This window comes from Hermetia illucens, chromosome 4 (genome assembly GCF_905115235.1).
Source record: "Hermetia illucens chromosome 4, iHerIll2.2.curated.20191125, whole genome shotgun sequence".
In the NCBI taxonomy this organism is placed as follows: Eukaryota; Metazoa; Arthropoda; class Insecta; order Diptera; family Stratiomyidae; genus Hermetia; species Hermetia illucens.
Window position 1 is genome coordinate 160,670,022 of NC_051852.1, and position 18,386 is coordinate 160,688,407.

Sequence of the window (18,386 nt, forward strand, 5' to 3'; positions counted from 1 at the left end):
AGCAGAAACCATTAATAAAATACTGACAGAAGTGGTTTAAAAGGCCATTTAAAGGATATAATTTTCCTTTCATAGCCCTAAAGTTTATACTTTATGAATAAAAAATAAAGTTTTCGATTTATCTAAAAATACTTGTGATATTGAAGGAAATAAATCGGTGAAGGGAATTTCGAACATCGTTTATTTATTAATAACTAGCTAACCCGACAGACTTCGTACTGCCTCAATCGATAAATAAAAGACCTAAACTATTGTATAAAATAATTTTAAAACAAACAAAACGAATCCGTATTTAATAAAAAAGGATATTGTGAAGCATTCCGTCTGCGGATTCGATCAATTTTATTATGTCGTGATTGCTGTTGTAGTGTTTGATGTGCACGAACTCGTTGCATTCTAAGCCTATCTACTTCATTATCACTCACTAAATAACGCAATTCTGACATAGCAATACGACTATTTTCTTGATCTGTCTCTCTCTGGTCATCAGTGCGGTTAGCACGTGAGGTAGCTCTTTGCACATTTGATTGACCGCGACGACGAAGTCAGGTCGTCTTCTCCTCGGTATCGTAAATAATCAAAGTGAGAAAATTTTTCGCTCACTTAGCAGTAAAGTGTCACAATCACAAAATATAAACAAGTCGGAATACCGGAAGCTCGCGCTTCGGATATAAAGGTTTTGTGTTCATTTTATGTAAGAAATTTCAACGCACATTTTTCTATCCGTATATAGCCACAAATCAAACATAATCCTTCATATTTTTCCAAACTACGAGACACACCTTCATATTACAGCCATAGATATTACGCTCACCCTAAACAAACAAACTGCCTATTTCCGAATACTGTACACATATATGCACGTATATAATTTGATCGTACCCATATTTCCGATTTACTTCTTATATCTATTTGAATTAGGCACTACCCGCAAAGTTCATTAGCACGCATATATTATATACCTACATACACACATGTCTGGCAGACAAATAACTAACAAAACTAAAAGCAAATAATTCTCTGCGACCCAATTCATAAGAACTCATTTCGTTGTGATATTGACGAATTGATATGTGATGATGACGTCATGCAGGTTGTAGAGTGCACGAAATTCACAAAAAATTGTAAAGTTTCACTCCCTATAACTTTGTTAACAATAATTGGATTATCTTCAAATTTGACCAAATTGTGCATTATGTTCTTTATTACATGCATGCCAAATTTTGTACTTCTGGGATGAACATAAGGGGGGGTGCCGGGTAAATTTCTAAAATGTGGAAATATACTATTATTAACTTTATTTGTGCAGATATCGGAACCGGATATATTTTGAGGCCTAGATTTCGTAGAGATGCACCACTGTGATTTTTTTCAGATTTTTCGGTTGGATAAGTTCTGAGAACGAGACCTGTTACACTTTTTGTGGGTCATATTTTCAACCCTCACTCCCCTATGTTTCATCTAATATTAAATATTGAACCAGATTCGAAAAGTACTAATTGAGACCTTTCATTTAATACCCTACTTGGCTACATTCTGTGAAAAAAAAAATTGCACCCTCCATTCACATGTACGGGGAGCCCCCCCTTAAACTTAACACAAGATGGCGCCACTTACTGCATGTAAAGGGATCACCAGATTACATACTCTCACCAATTTTCGTGACAATCGGTTTAGCCGTTTCCGAATAAATCGGGTGTGACAGACAGACAGATAGACACCGTCTCGATTCTAATAAGGTTTTGTTTCACACAAAACCTTAAAAAGGGTCACCAAAGAAATCGAAAGTGGAAAATTCGGCGTTGAAGATTATGGCTACCATTTTCTGGGACAGCAAGGGAGTTTTATTAATTGATTACTTGCCTAAAGAGACTACATACAATGAACGGCAAGTACTACTTGGTGGGCACCTAAGGAGCAGGGTACACAAAAAACCATGGTGCTACCGAAGATGACAATGTGCTTTAACTCTCCGGCTATTTCCCGAGACGGAGTTCGAGGGCGACCACACGCGGCCCCCCTAAAATAGAGGATCTCATTCCATGGCATAACCCGCAATGGAGTTGTCATCTGCCCGAATTATGTGACCTTCTCACTACCACTTTTGCTTTCTCATTGATACATCCACTGATGTTTGGTCCATTGTCACCGAAGTTCTTCATTAGTTATTGTCTGAGGTCAGAATATCCCGAGTAACAGTAGTTGTCAGTTTCCACCTGTTACTCCAATATAGTGGGATAGAGAAAATTGGCGCAGAACAATCTAAACTCGATGTTGAGATAGTTGCATTTCCAGCTTTGGACACGTCGAGCGACATCAAGCTCTGTGGCGTCATCAGCAGAAACAATACTAGTTAGATATACAAACTGTCTGATGCCTTCCATGTTCTGCCCATTAATGCAATAAGAAGAGTTGTCGGTTTTTATCTACAGTTCAACTCTGCCTGCCTATTTTTTAAAATCCAGAGACTTTTAGCCAAAGTGTGTGGCTCGGTAAGAGAGTAATTTGATGCTGACTTGATTATATTGAGAAGAACATGGTCTGAAGCAATAGACAGTGGAAATTATTTTCAGTTACGAATTACATTTCTATCTTGGCCGGTATGTAAACAAACAAAATTGTTGATTTAGGTTTCAACAACCGGCAAACAATCGAACAGGAACCTATGCATTGAATGGTCTATGGTCCAGTGGCGTCATTGGGCTGCGCTACTACTAATGATAATACAAAGAAGCTATTGTCAATGCAGCATGGTATTTTAGGAGCTTGTATTCTTTTATAATTCGAAATAGGTTTCTGACATGTTTTTCGTATTTAACAAAGTTCAATACACAATTTCAAAAAAGTACTCCTATTATAACTCCGAGATATTAGAAATTATACTGATTTCCGTCCGTAACTATTTTCTTTTTGCACAAAACTCGTTCTTCTCACAATGACCGCCAACTGTCTTTTTTCTTATTATTATTATTTTTTCATCTGACGTTTCTCGTCACCTACTCTGTTCTTCACTCTTGTAGCGAGGTCTGAACTGAGTGGAGAGCGCCGGTGACGTCATCTGTCCGCTAGCATTCGCGACATTCGAAATAAATTTCGAATGCCGCGCCACAGTATCACGAGATGTTCGTATACCTTTCGTACACATAAATGAAATGTACAACAAGACAGTGCAACGGCACACAGAACATCAACATTTTATAGACTCGGTGGTCAGAACACTTAACTTCTCGAAATGTCAGCATTAATGGTTCGTTGGACGTTTTCTTTAGGGTCATGCCAAGGATGTAGTTTATAGGAAGCACAAACAAATTCAGAGCAAAAATCCAATATTCGCTGCACTATTAATAATCGAGCGCAATGCTGACCACATTGCCTCCTAGTGTACCGTACGGTCTTGAATGAAGTGCTCTAACACACTTCAAGGCCCTGATCCAACATGGATTGTTGCGCCAACGATTATTATTATTATATTATTAATAAAGTACTGACAGAAGTGGTTTGAAAGGTCGTTTAAAGGATACAATTTTCCCTTCATAGCCCTAAAGTTTACACTTTATGAATAAAAAATAAAGTTTTCGATTTATCTAAAAATACTTGTGATATTGAAGGAAATAAATCGGTGAAGGGAATTTCGAACACCGTTTATTCATTAATAATAATGGCATTGTATCGAATATCTTATTCAAATCAAAATCGATGCAAAAGTGGAACTCCCTCTTCCTAAAATGCTAGCTCCCATCCATATGACTGGCTTCATCACGCTGACCTGAATATATCTTTCCTACGTTAAAATTGGGCTTATGGATGTGTTTGCCACAAATATTATTACTCGCAAAAAATCACCGAATATGAGACTAACGTCTGGTTTCAACAGATTGCCCACTTTGCCCGGCAATGTGTTATGATAAAATCGATTATAATTCATAAAGCCATTAAATTATAACAAACCAAATTGCTGTTGCTTCAAATAACGATATTGTAATTGTTATTATTGCAACACTTGCATGCTTTCTGAAAAAGCCGCCATATGTTATTCAACAAACGAAAATGAGTCGTATTTGCAATTATCAAGATCATATGTTTTCCCACAACATAGTGTTTGTTTAATTTTGAAAAGAGAACGAGACTCTTGCATACTATTTGGCTGGCCACCTGTTGTTGACGATGATGAGATTTGTTTGGGTATTTACGATCAAGATTACTATAATAATGACAATCATAGTAAGCCAAAACAATATAGCGATGCAAATATGCTACGTAATAGAAATAATAAAAAAAAAAGAGAAAATGTTGTTGGACTAAGCGAAAGTAGCGTACAAGTTTGCGGCCACAAACGTTTTTCCTTGCCCATATGATTGCAGCTTCAGCATAATAGATGGATCGTAGTGAATTGGCTCGTTGTGTGACGCAGACACTATGTCTGCTCGCCAAAGACCAAGCATTATTTTCTCGACTATTGTGTACGAAACTCCATTCTAAATTGTAAAAAAAAAGTCTTCCGTGACATAGATTCATCTTTAATTTCACGAAATTTCTTATAAAGTATTTAGGTGGATAATGCCATTCACTTTGCAGCAGATGGCCGCTGGACTGGTGCTGCCAATTTGACTTGCGAAATATGCAAATCATTTAAAACATATTTTCGATGGAGAAATTCCTACATAATAATATCTTTTATCGATTGATGGGAAGTAAACATAATGATAAAAATATCCTCCTACATTGCTATAAGCGCCATCATTGCTAAATATGGAGTGTATTTGTTATTGTTAACCTATTTATTTTTTTGTCGCCCTGTACAAGATCTTGCACTGAAAAAGGGTATAAATGGTCTCCGAAACTCTGCCTAGGCATTAAAAAAAAATAATTTTTAAAATCCAACAATCTTCTGGTTTTAACTTATAAATGTTCCTTGCCACACAGACTTTTCCTTAAGGGGGCCATCCCGTGTGAAGGCCGTTTTTTTTACTGTTTTTAGAAATTTTTTGTGAAGAACTGGAGAAAGATGGAAATACGAATCTTTCACCATAGATTTATTAATATCTTGAGCGTGCATAGTAATTTTTCCAGCCCGATCATATAATTCGTTATTCAAATACAGAGCAATTTATACATCCATCTCCAAAAAAGGTGTTTTTCTGCTGCCACGCTAAAGGGCGCTGCGATCAGTAAACGGCATTTTAACGTACAGACTTAACTACAGTCCGCAAACTAGGATTATTAAAAAATATCAAAAACTAAATTTTTGGTGTTGTGTAAACCGTTTTTTTTTTTTGAATTTTGGCGTTTTTTACGGCTCCTTCAATGAATAAAAAAAAAACTACTGAATGAATCGCAATTATCCTAGTTTGCGGACCGTACAAATATGTTCTGGATAAGTCGTGAAAATTTCAAAGAATTTGGTTGGATAGATTTTGGGCTATGGTGGTAGCCGATTTTCAACATGCGGTTTCGAGAAAAACGCATTTAAAAAGTAGAATGCGATTTTTAACCATAAAACCTTATCATCATCATCATCAACGGCGTAACAACCGGTATCCGGTCTAGGCCTGCCTTAATATGGAACTCCAGACATCCTGATTTCGCGCCGAGGTTCACCAATTCCAGCTGTTGGTCATCACCACTCCCTATGAAAATTACTTTAAGCACTAGAGCAGTCATCATCATCAGGGTGTTAACCATGTTTTTGTTGGAGAATTTTCACCTCTCAAGTTTATTTACTTAATTATAAAATTCCTTATCAAATCGTACGTTTATTGGAAAAATAATAATAAGTCTGAAACCGAAAGTTCGACGATTCACGTGTAAAAGGTTTTATAGATACTTTATGTAAGAATATTTGGGTGTACAGTGATTCCATTTGTATATCCATGTAGAGTATGTTCGACTATTAACTTCAGTGTGATACTTAAATTGTATTTCTAAGGCCCGTTTCACACAAATACGGTTCCATTCGGTTTAGTTTTTTTTCGGTCGCAACCTAAAACAAACCGAACTGAATGAAACCCTTGGACACATACAAGGCCCCTGTTCGATAAACTGCTCATTTCACCTAAATAAAACCCGAATACCACTCTTCATTAAAATCCTCTCACTGAGAGGTTAAAACCTAGACTGAACCGTGCGTGTAGGAAAGCATTGATTGCTTTTTGTTCCCTGCACTCGAATTTTAATCTTCTTCTATACAGTTTCAATTAGGTGCCGAATAAACACCGAATTGAAGCCGAAACACCGTTTCACACTTATCGGCAGCGATCAAAATTGAACCTAAAATGAACTGAACTGAATGGAATCGTATACGTGCGAAAGCCTTATTATGCAGTAATTTCATACGAAAGAGGCAACTTAGGCCTATTAGAACTTTGTTAATAATTGCAGGGTTTTCACCAAACTTTCCGGTTAGGATGGAAGATATTTTCAAGCCCCCGGGATTGATGGCGAAAATAGTTACTTGAAATAGGTAACGACTTTCAAACATCTAACAACTAAAAAATAACAGGAAAATATTGATAAATTTCGTTTATAATTGGAAGGATGAAAAAATTCTGTTTGAAAAGTTCCCAGAGTAACTATTCTTCAAATTTATTTTGATTTTTCTTCCTAACCTCTCTTCTATGCACTTCTCCCAGGGATACTCTCATCCCTTCAATCCTTCCAAATATTATGTGGCGTCTTGTTCTCAAAAATAGCTATTTACAATCCCAGTTTAGGGGAACAGTTAAGTCCTGGTGGTTTTATCTGAGTACCCGTCGTGTCGACCTAAGGCTGCGGTCCTCTTTGAAACAGATTTTTTGGACATCACAGCCAAAACCCCGCTGCTATATGCACACGCTACTTGTTTATACTGAATGCAGGGTCAGCATTCATACCGGTGGATGCCAAGCTTACCCAAAGCACCTACCGGAACTAATAGGTACGGCGCCGGAGTTGTACAGCGCAACTCTGCGCTTGAGCCACAAGGAGGTCTGTCCGCGTTGTGGGCACAACTTCAGCCACCATGAAACTGCCACAAGGGGGAGGTCGCAAATAACCGGGCCGAGAACAGATCCCCTAGGAATTCTCCTGAGACATATGCCCTCGGAAGACTATCCTCCAACTCAACTTTGGTGAGGTTTCGTGGTGGGATGAGTATCAGGTAGACTCCATCGACTGATCGTCCTATTAGGTCTCAGAGCATTCGCCTGCTGCATCACGACCAGCAAGTCAATATGAATACAGCGTTTCCCGGTGCCACTTCCAGGAGATTCTCCTTTGGGGCCGTTTGGTGTTGACTCAGCCAACGTGGTTGCTGCCCCGTTTGCCTCCAATTTGTTTTGTTGTTTTTTTTTTAGTTGTTGGCTCGTTTTGTGGCCTACAATCAGCTCTTTGACGTTTTGTTTCCGCATCATATCGGAAACACCACGTTTCGTCATCATCATCATCAACGACGCAACAACCGGTATCCGGTCTAGGCCTGCCTTAATAAGGAACTCCAGATATCCCGGTTTTGCGCCGAGGTCCACCAATTCGATATCCCTAAAACTGTCAGGCGTCCTGACCTACGCCATCGCTCCATCTTAGGCAGGGTCTGCCTCGTCTCCTTTTTCTACCATAGATATTGCCCTTATAGACTTTCCGGGTGGGATCATCCTCATCCATACGGATTAAGTGACCCGTCCACCGTAACCTATTGAGCCGGATATCCACAACCGGACGGTCATGGTATCGCTCATAGATTTCGTCATTGTCGATATCGTCAGCATAGGCCAGTAGTTGGGTGGACTTGAAGAGGATCGTACCTCTTGCATTTATCTCAGCATCACGGATCACTTTCTCGAGGGCCAGGTTAAAGAGGACGCATGATAGGGCATCCCCTTGTCGTAGACCGTTGTTAATGTCGAATGGTCTTGAGAGTGATCCTGCTGCTTTTATCTGGCCTCGCACATTGGTCAGGGTCAGTCTTATTAATTTCGTCGGGATACCGAATTCTCTCAAGGCCGTGTACAGTTTTACCCTGGCTATGCTATCATAGGCGGCTTTAAAGTCGATGAACAGATGGTGCAACTGTTGTCCATATTCCAACAGTTTTTCCATCGCTTGCCGCAGAGAGAAAATCTGATCTGAGTGAAGCCTCTTTGGTATGGGCCAATGATGTTCTGGGCGTATGGGGCTATCCGGCCTAGCAAGATAGTGGAGAATATCTTATAGATGGTACTCAGCAACGTGATACTTCTATAATTGCTGCACTGTGTGATATCTCCCTTTTTATGTATGAGACCGATAATGCCTCGTTGCCAATCGTCAGGCATTGATTCGCTGTCCCATACCTTGAGCACAAGTTGATGAACCACTTATAAAACCTTAACTGACCATTAATCTGCTATACCTAATCCAGAAACCTTAGGTTTCAATTGGTTTCAATTCTTGTCATTTTAGCGAAGTCATTCGAACGTTATTCGGATCGATAAACACGAGCTTTATTACGGCGGTTGACATAAATCTAGCATGTGACTTATCACGTGTTTAACACTATAATTTCCGAATGACTCCGAATTTCAAAAAATCACTTTGGCCATAGATTCTACACTATATCTAGATACAATTGATGCCAAAAAAAAATTCGATTCCACGGATCCGACACACGGGATGACCCCCTTAATGAATTTCAAGTAATTCAACATTCTCAGTAACACCTCACAACAAATTTCCACGATATCAAGATATTGGCAATGTTGAGATGCTTTTGTGTTAACTATTTATTATCGTCTTTCTCCACATGACGGCATATTGATGGTTTCGATAAGTTTTTAGCTAAAAGTAGTTATGTATACAAGCGTAGCAAACCAGCAAACATATAGTATCTCGGAAGATTGAAGGAAATTAACATAATTTTTAGTGCTTCCGTCATTCCTATTAATGGATAAGCGGTTGCTGGACCTCTCTTATTTGCTGTCATAGCTACCGTGTATTGATAATCAAGAGATTACGCATATATGATGGTATTTGCATTCGAGACAAATTTGAATGAAAAATTTATACATTCGACTGTACAAATCGATCTGCTCGTATATCTGAAAACTAGTTATCTCGTTGTTTTTTTTTTCTTATAAATAATTTATTCTGTTCTATATAACACGGTAAATTTGCAGCAGAAATTGTTGACCTCATAAACTATTTATATTTATTACTGATGGCGCCTTCTTTAACGTTTAGAGATAATATATAATAAAACGTGTAATTTAGAATTTAGCATCTTTTCGTTATGACCGATTTCAGGAGACTGAAAATATTGATAGAATTATGAAATTCTATTTCCGGATTTTCACTCGGTGTTCTAAAATATAGTCTCCTGTATTCGCGAGACGATAAATTAGAATCTGCGCAGAAACAATGAACAAATGTTGAAAAGCTGGTAAGATTTCTCCGAGAATGTGAGACATTTAATTAATGTTAAAAAAATTGGATGTAATCCGATAAATGTAGAATTCAAGAAAGTTGATCTTAATACGCCTTATAATGAATGCAAATCGAGGGACTTTATTCAGATTGCCTGTCTGGATGGCTCAGTGGTTAGAGCGCTTGGCTGTCGGAATGGATGGCCGAATTGAGTCCTCTTCTGCTTGGAGGAAGGATCCATATCCGCATGGTAATGTGACTAGACACGGGCAGGGACCCCGGATGTGATATGGCTAAGAAGCGTGGTAAAGTCTATCCTTAGCGTCCTTCACAGGAACATCGAAAGGTTTGCCACCACATACAAGTTATTTCGTAATGAGGCACACACTTCTGAAATCATTGCGTTCTGCCGCTTCACTAACCAGCGTAATAATAAATTCTCCCTTTTCATGAGGTACGTTATGCTGGACTTCTCGGGATTTCGCTCGATATCGATGTTTGAGCGCGTCCCGCCCGCCCTCGCTCGCAGCGGTCGAAAGAACTTCGCCCCTTCCGTTCGTCAATCCGCTTCCACAAATTCCCCTTCGGAACGTTGCCGACGACCCGTGTAGTACCTGAGAAAAGAGCATTTTTGATGGCGGCCCAATGCTCATCGATATTCTCAGGCGGGTTACTCAGTATATCTGCCATTCGATCAGCAAGATAGCTCTCACACTGTGGAGCAACAGCTGGGTCATACAAGCGGTCGATGTTGAAATTGGGGGTCGTAGCTCTCCAATCCTGCGAGAAATTTCAGGTTCAACACGCAAGTGATGATAAGATAGTAATCCTTTTCGAGGCCGATGTGAACACCTCTCTTGTTACGCACATCGAGGAGATAACTCCTATATCAACCGCTAATCGCAGTCGTCTATTTGATTGCTCGTGCGGTGTCGGTTAGTTGAGACCCAACTGACCTTATGGCAGGCTCTGTGCCTTGTGGTAACTATCAGAAACAACCCGACACTTGATTCGCGTCTGCCATCACTTGGCTTTCCAAAGTACAAAACCACATTGTTAATGCGGCAAGAGGGAGGGGAATACTCCAGAGTCTCATCGATTTACTTCGCTTAGGCCCAGAATATCCAGCCTATATCGTTGGAGTTACCGCTCGAGTTGAAGAAAGCGAGCATGCTGAGGACACTCATTATCGATGTCGAAGATGGTCGCACTGTCCAGAAACCAATCATAATCCGTTTTCTATAGCCGAAAATCTTCGGCGTGGGGTCAGCCCCTATTCAAGGCGTTGCTGATGTTTCAGTAACAATTAAATTTTAAAATTTGCAGATTGCTAGCCCACACATTTCTATCCCTTTTAGTTGCTTTTTACGAAAAGCAGGGAAGACTTTCAGTGTATTCTTAAGCCCCAACTCACAGGGCACCACCAACAAGATTTGGTTACGGAAAACCAGCGTTTTGTATAAACCTACGCAACGATTGTAAGTAGGGAAAATTCAAATACAGAACCATAGAAGATATTTTTTCTAGTCTCTGAATTCCATACTTAAATGATAATAATGCACTTAGGCGCTGGTGTAAGAGGCCATACCTCCGAGTACCGCAGCTAACGCGTTGATGCATAATAAGTACAGAGAGTGCGACCTCAAAAATACTTGGGTAATTCATCGCTGGGCCATTAGAAGTCCAATAAAAACAGCTGAGCCATTTTCGCTGTTTCAATTGCTCTTGCAGTTTACGATTCTATTAAACTTAAATATCCATAGCTCATGGATTTTCATCCCCTTCAGTTTTACACCTTTCGCGATTTTAATCATTCTTTGACTAGCTATTCGTAGATAATTTCTTTGTCTGCTGGCGATACCACGTGTTATACGCATAAGATCCTCAGCTTCTCAAATCATTGCAAGAAGTCCGGAAAAGTGGTTCCCGTCTTACTTATCTGTAACAACAACGATGACTGGTCTAAGGTATACCCGTCATCGGTTGTACATTTTTCGACCACGAAACCTGTCAGCTGAGTTTCATTATCTTGATAAGTAATGAACGTAAGTGTTGTCTCCAGTAACCAGTGAGCGTATTTCTGTCTCTAACATATGTCTAACTATCGAGAGCCGTAAAAAAGAGTCACGTTGTCTTGGAGAACACAAGAAGACTGACTGTCAATCCAGCTTTCAAAGTTATGGCTTCATCTTGCATTCGATTCACGGATATACCTAGCGTGATGTCCCTTTTACCACTGTTGAGCATTGAGCTATGACATCATGCCGGAAAAGGTCCGATAGTAACCATTGGATAGTGGCTTTCGCTGAATATTTCAAATCGTCGTCTTACTAGGAAAGTCTTGGTATGTTTACATCAGTCCAAATAAGCGTTTTTGTTATAGTGCCATCGATAAAAAAAATTGGGCAATTGCCCCGCTAAAAAATCCGCTTCGCATTATGACCTTCATGCTCAACTATCGATTTTACCTATCGTGGATTAGAAGCCTGCGCTATTGGTCAAGGTAAAACATGCGCCTCGTCCACCCCGAAAAGGTTTATTTTCGTCTCATCGCTCCACAAGATATTTATCTATTGTTTTGAGTTCAGGGTGCTTTATAACTCGAACCTGTATAGGAGCTCTGGCTTCAAGATTATTCTTTTGGAGCGAAAATCGAAAATCAGCTCTGGCACTAGTGTTGATGTGGTCAATGCAGGAGGATCCAGAACGGATCGAGCATTGATTTTGAGATAGTATCCAACGATTTAGATTAACGAACGTCTCAAAATCAAAATTTATCACAGTATCCTGCGGTTCAAAGTGCTTGCCGACTAACAAAATCATTGTACAGCACCGGGCGATAATCGATATATATATATCGATAGATGTAATGTTGCACCCGTAAAGTAACACGCGATCGATATGGGGTACAGACCGTGGAAAAGCTGCGAGAGGATTGCCTTCGATGGTATGGACATGTAATTCGCACTGGCAAAAACTTACTTGCTAAGATTGGTTTGAATATCGAAGTCACAGGGAAGCGAAAAAATGCCGGCCAAAACAATGATGGTTTGATACGCTAGGTGGCGATTTGAGACTACATACAGATCAAGCCTATAATCGAGCAAAGTGGCGCAATCGATCGGCGGTGAGGAAGACGGGACAGCAACCCTGTCGGCCAAATCAAAACCGAGTGGTCAAGAAGAACCTCCATGTGGTGGCATCGAGAAACGCTGTACACACTATGGTTTGCTGCCCATGATGCAATGGGTGAATATTCCAAGGCTTAATAAGGGCCATCAAACTCGAATCTGCACGGGGATTGATCTAAAGTGGCTTTGTGCAACGAAACCTTGTCAGGGATATGAAATGACGGAGAAGAAAAGCGATGTATTAATGCAAAATATCACGTTGTATCGAGGCAAAAATTTCTTTCAAGAATCTGTAGCCAGAACTCCGCAAGATTGCATTCTGCTGATAATATTTCTTCTTATTATGAGTGACGTTTTCCATGCTGCCTTGTCCAGAGGACGTGGAGCATTTCAATGGTCCAACTCTCTGCTCTCTCATCTAGTCATTGATCTTGGCCAAATGGCTTTGAATTTGAAAGGAGAGACAAGCAGAGTCGGACTAAAAATAAAAACCAATAACATCCAATTTCCCTCATCGCATTCCTCCTATTATATCGAGGGTATCGATCAATTTGTATATCTTGTAGCGTTATTTTCACCGACGACGGCGCCGAGGTTAATGTCACTCGATGCAATGTTAGATCCCAATTCGCTGTTTTGCATAAAATTTGGAAATGCAGGTACTTCAGCATCAAGTTGACGATGTTTCGCACCAATATTCATTCTGTGTTGTTATATGAGAGCAGCAAATGAAAAGTGACACAAAAGCTCTAAATTTTCGTCACCACTATGTCATCGGTGTGCTTTGCCTTGAGAAATTTCGAACTATTACCTGACTCGGCACACAGGCTAAGTATCTCCAAATGTATTGATCAGACACACTTTAAGAAAGGACGATGAATGCACGAGTAGGTCGCCCTAGAAACACATGGAGCAGAAGAGTAGAGCAGGAATGCAGCTTTCTCGGGAAAACCAGGAGAGAGCTAAACCTATTTCGTCTAACCGTCATCGATAGTACTTAGGCATGGTGGACACGCTAAGCTCCATCTAAAGGATATTGGCCGCCATGTTAACATTTTAACTAAACTACTGTACTTCAAATAAAAATGAATTGTGCATGATTTTGCAAGTTGAAATTTTGGATGTATCATTCCACTGCCAAGAAAAACGCTTCTCAAAGACAGCAACAAAAGGTCTAGTTTCACACGAAAAACTTATATTAAGATTAATTCTATTCAATATTCTTGACTCTAAGGGTGGTGTACAATAAACATTCATAATTCATCTGCAGATCAATTATTTTTTAAACACTCGCTGATGAAAGATAGATCTGTTATAAGAACCACAATCTTCAGTACTTGCTTAGTTACACCAGTGTGACATAGATTCACTTTCAAACAACTACCACCAAGCTTATACCAAATATAGTTTCACTTAAATGGGTTTCTTCTATTTGAAGAGTTGCCACATCACCTCTAGAGCCTAATGAATTAGGATTTTGGTTCCAAGATTAAAAGAGATCGCAAACTTACTAATATAAGTGTTATGAAATATTTAATGGACACATGTTCAAAATTCATAATAATGGTTATTTTTGCCAGCATTTCGTCTGGGGTCCAGCCAAATGCACTGTTGGAAGCGTATGAAAGAATGGAGGTTGGTAATTATTTTTGAACCTTTTCAATATCCTGTATTGTTTGTTAAAACTACGAACCTTTTAAACATTTCATCAAACACATTTCAATCGCCTGCTCGATTAACTTGCAAGCGAATGCTCACTTTATTGGCCAGAGCAATAAAAGAGTATACGCGCGAATCAATCACCTTCTTATTAATAGTCAAGTCGCATACCACTGACACTCACTATAATGGGAACGTATACTTCCAGATGAATCATCGACCAGAAAACTGGTAATTCATGTGTGTTTAACATCATCTACCCACATGTTACTTACTCAATCGCTATACAGGTAGAAAGATTACTGTCGATTGTGTTTCTATGGGGAATATTACAACAGTTAAATATTTTGCATTAAACGTCATATGAATATGTTAAAGATTGCAATGTGCGTTTAGTGTTTACTTACTCATATGTGTTTCTGGAAAGCTATTGTTTCTTTCTTATGATGACAAGGCCTGGGAACAGGCCGCTCATGAATAATTTAATATAAAAGACAAGGGAATTATTAGATACTGTTCAGAGCAGAAATATCTCAATAAATCTCGTCTTCCGCTGATCCTTGACCTTGAACATTTGATATTCTTCGTACTCATGGAAATATCACCTCAGTGTATATTTCGTTCAAATCAGCATCAACAATTTGCAATTGGTTAAATTGTCAAAATTCTTTGTGTTCTTTTGTCATAATATAATATGTCTACGGCTGAATTTACAATCGCGTACTTAAGTGCAAAGTCCATTCCTGCATAAAAGAGACAAACAGACATTTTAATAATTTTGATTGTAGCTGATCCGGTACAAAGTGTTTTGATAACGACCTTGTCTTTTCTTATCACTATATTTTCCTTTTTAGAGGTTATTAGTTGCAAATAGCAAACATAATTAGTCATACTGAAGAAGGCTGTCAAGAAATTCGTTGCGGTTTATAACCTTTAAATTCAAATGTATATATATCAACCCAAACAATGCAATCAATACGCACTCGCAAACAAGACACAAGTTTATTTATTCCAATTACATAAAATTCTGATGTCATGAAAGCAATAAAGTCGTTGACATCGTCGTAGTTTTTGAAAGTTTCTTACGACGGGAATTTTCAAGATGCTTGAAAAAGTGGTGATCGGTGGTTGGCAGATCTACCAGGTATGATGTCATGAAAGCAATAAAGTCGTTGACATCGTCGTAGTTTTTGAAAGTTTCTTACGACGGGAATTTTCAAGATGCTTGAAAAAGTGGTGATCGGTGGTTGGCAGATCTACCAGGTATTCTGGATATAGCAGTTTTATAGCCCAGCTCGTCGGAACTCCTGCATGGTTGATTATGCTATGTTGAACCGAGTGATAGAAGTATGGATTCCGGCCTAGTGGACTTCTCCGAGAACATAATAATACTGCCATACCTAGTCGCCGGTATTCAGGGAACTGCGATACCATGATCTTCTGTCAACCCCTCATTCAAAATGACAAGCAGCTGAAGAGTGGGAAGGACACTTCGCCACGTTTCTTAATCCTGTCATATCTAGTGAGGTTCCTCCTCTTGTAGATAAAATGGCTACTCATCATAACACGCTGATAAAAATTGTTACTCCAAGCAGAAAAGAAATCATTTCACCATCAATTCACTGAAACAGAGTAAAGCTGCTGGGTTTGACCGTCTCCTCACAGGGTTATTATCATTGCATTTGCAGTTACTGCAAATTTGCTACTTAAATTCATTCGGTAATCTGGGAAATCTAAGATCATTCCCAGAGAGTGGATGATCGTTAAGGAGGGAGTCTGCTTTAGGAGGTCTCGAGAAGTTTTTTCTCGGTTTTCCTCTTAGAAGGAAAAAATGAGTTGAGCGCAGGAAAATACAAAACTATATTTGAAAGCTTCAGCAAAATTTGTTTTCAGTTAAAATATTTCATATTTGATTAATCTGGAAGTTTGTAGACCACTGCCCCGCTGGAATTTCCTAATCCAGGTCGTAATTCTTCTGTGGAACGAGAAAAGCGAGTAGAGTTTTCATTACAATTTTTTCTTTTGGGTTTGTTCAAAAAATCTAAAAATTTCAACTTTTAGAAAGTCTGAAAAGAAAAATATGGAATTTCAGAAAAACACCCACTTCGGCTTGGTAAAAAAAAATTTCCCGATTTTTTTTTAGTTCAAAAATTATAGAAAATAATTAAGTACTGAAGTACCATTTTTCGAATACTTACAGTGGTTATCCGCTTATCAGCTATTACTGATCCATATAATAGTCCTTCCTCAAAAAATCGATTTACATGCATGCTCTAATCTGCGGGCCTTGCTGGACAATGAATGTCACGTGTGTCCATCTGATCGACAAAAATTTTGCATTGCTAGCCAATTTTCAGATCTAATAATTGCATGGTTCTCAAAATTGCAGGATATCCTTCATTGAACAGTCCTGCAGCCTTATAAGAGGCGATTTCATTTGTTTTTCTACCTGGATTCAAATGTTTTAAAGTTATGCGCCATACTGTCCAATTGAATCTTTCATTTGTGTGAGACCTTGCTAAAATTCATCATTGGAGAAGTCTACATATATTGGACCGTTGTGTTTCTCAACTTCTTGTCGGTCAGTCAAACATGATACTTGAACGATTTCAATGCATTGGAGAATCCAGCTTATTCGCACCAGCTGTCGGCTCCTGCTGGATAATTTTCATGTTGAGAAGGTTTATTTGTGGAGCAATAATGATCCGCCTTTGGCATTTATCATCTCTTGAACAAAACTAAGAATCCTCCTAGTTGCCAAACCATAACAGACAAAACTGACCTTAAAACTTCAAAATGAAGAGGAGATGTTAAAAAGTCTTAGAAAGACACATCCATTTCAGCTCTGCCGTGCGAACGTCAAAGCTGGCATTGAGGTAGTGTGGGATTCGCACCCACTAAAAAGGCACCCCACCTGTCTCCTGCCCTTGCCCCATGGGAGCACTATTTAGGCATTATTTCGGGGGCAGCCTTGCTCTGTAGTCTTCTGTTTCTTTGCTTCCTTCAGCAGCTCCATTCTGTGTTTAGGGTACAGCGTTTCCATTTCTTTGCGCGTGCTTTTCTCAAGAGCTGGGTTTCTATCCGCACAATTGTGTGGATGACCAAAATACAGTTTGCATCCAATCTGAGAATTTCCTGGATTAACTTTTGGAGGCTCGCACCGATTTCCAGGGCCTCGCTCCTCTCCTTCCGGAATCTCGGGCACTCAAACTGGAATCCCACGACATATGTTACAGTTCGGGTAGTGATCCACACCGATGTGATGCAGATACGTTCGGTAGCAACCACCGTGTCCATTGAGAAACTTCATAGTTCACCTCCCCATGTCGTCAGTCAAGCTATTCCATAATATCAGGAATAAGCTTGTGTGTCCACCGACCCTTCGACGACTCGTCCCACCGTCGTTGCGAGAGTCTATGCGACTCTTCTCTTGTCGTTCGCCGGTGATCTGTTTACGTTCCTAATGAACCTGCCTGCCTCCGCCCATACAGGCATTCCATCTCTCTCGCTAATAGGTCAATAGGGACCATCCCTGCGATTACGAACACCGCATTATCCGAACTAGTTCGAAATGCGTTGCATACCCTCAGTGCAATCAGACGATAGGCAGAATTTATCTTCCACCAGTGCTGTACGTTGTTCAAAGCCTCTGTCTACACAGGCGACACGTACAAAAATATGGACGGCACGCCCCCGCCTATCAGTAACCTGCTACATTGCTTTGGCCAACCTATGTTCCGCATCATCCTGGCAAGGGCCGTGATATTAGATGTGTCACTCGTTTACTACGAAAACGTTGAGTATTAGACTCTGCAAATTTGTGTGTATATTCTCAAATATATTAAGTCAATTTTCCACACGGTAAAATCGCCTGCTTTCCCTTAAGATTCCGAAGAAAGACATCCGTTTTGAATGTGGCAATTTCAGGGGTATCTGGGTGTTCCCTGTCGTCGCAAAGATAATAGCTAAATTAATCCACACAGATAATAGCTTGTTATGATCACATCAAAGATCATCTCAAAAATTTGATCGATAGAGAACATGCTGGTTCCCGCTATGGATCCTCCTACATTGACTACATCAACACTCTATGGATCATTCTAGAACAGTGCGTGGAGTTTAGATCTTCGTTTCATCGATTTCGGGAAACGTTTCGATAGCGTGAACAGGGAGTGTATTTGGGGTGCTCTACGCAAGAGGGGCATTCCAGAGAAACTAATA

The 18,386-nt window shown here is 39.6% G+C and overlaps 2 protein-coding genes across 4 annotated transcripts in view; both read left to right on the forward strand.

Moving 5' to 3' along the window:
• The window catches only part of LOC119654399 (lissencephaly-1 homolog), a 60,394-nt gene that overhangs the window by 29,171 nt on the left and 12,837 nt on the right, over positions 1-18,386 (forward strand). The window lies entirely within an intron of this gene.
• LOC119654400 lies at positions 12,756-13,252 on the forward strand. Its single transcript, XM_038059783.1, has 2 exons — positions 12,756-13,165; positions 13,232-13,252. The coding sequence occupies exons 1-2, from the start codon at positions 12,850-12,852 to the stop codon at positions 13,243-13,245; spliced, it is 330 nt and encodes a 109-aa protein (XP_037915711.1). The 5' UTR covers positions 12,756-12,849; the 3' UTR covers positions 13,246-13,252.

Excerpts from the sequence above, each read along its gene's own strand:
- LOC119654400 (XM_038059783.1), top strand. The coding sequence starts at position 12,850 with ATGAGTGACGTTTTCCATGCTGCCTTGTCCAGAGGACGTGGAGCATTT.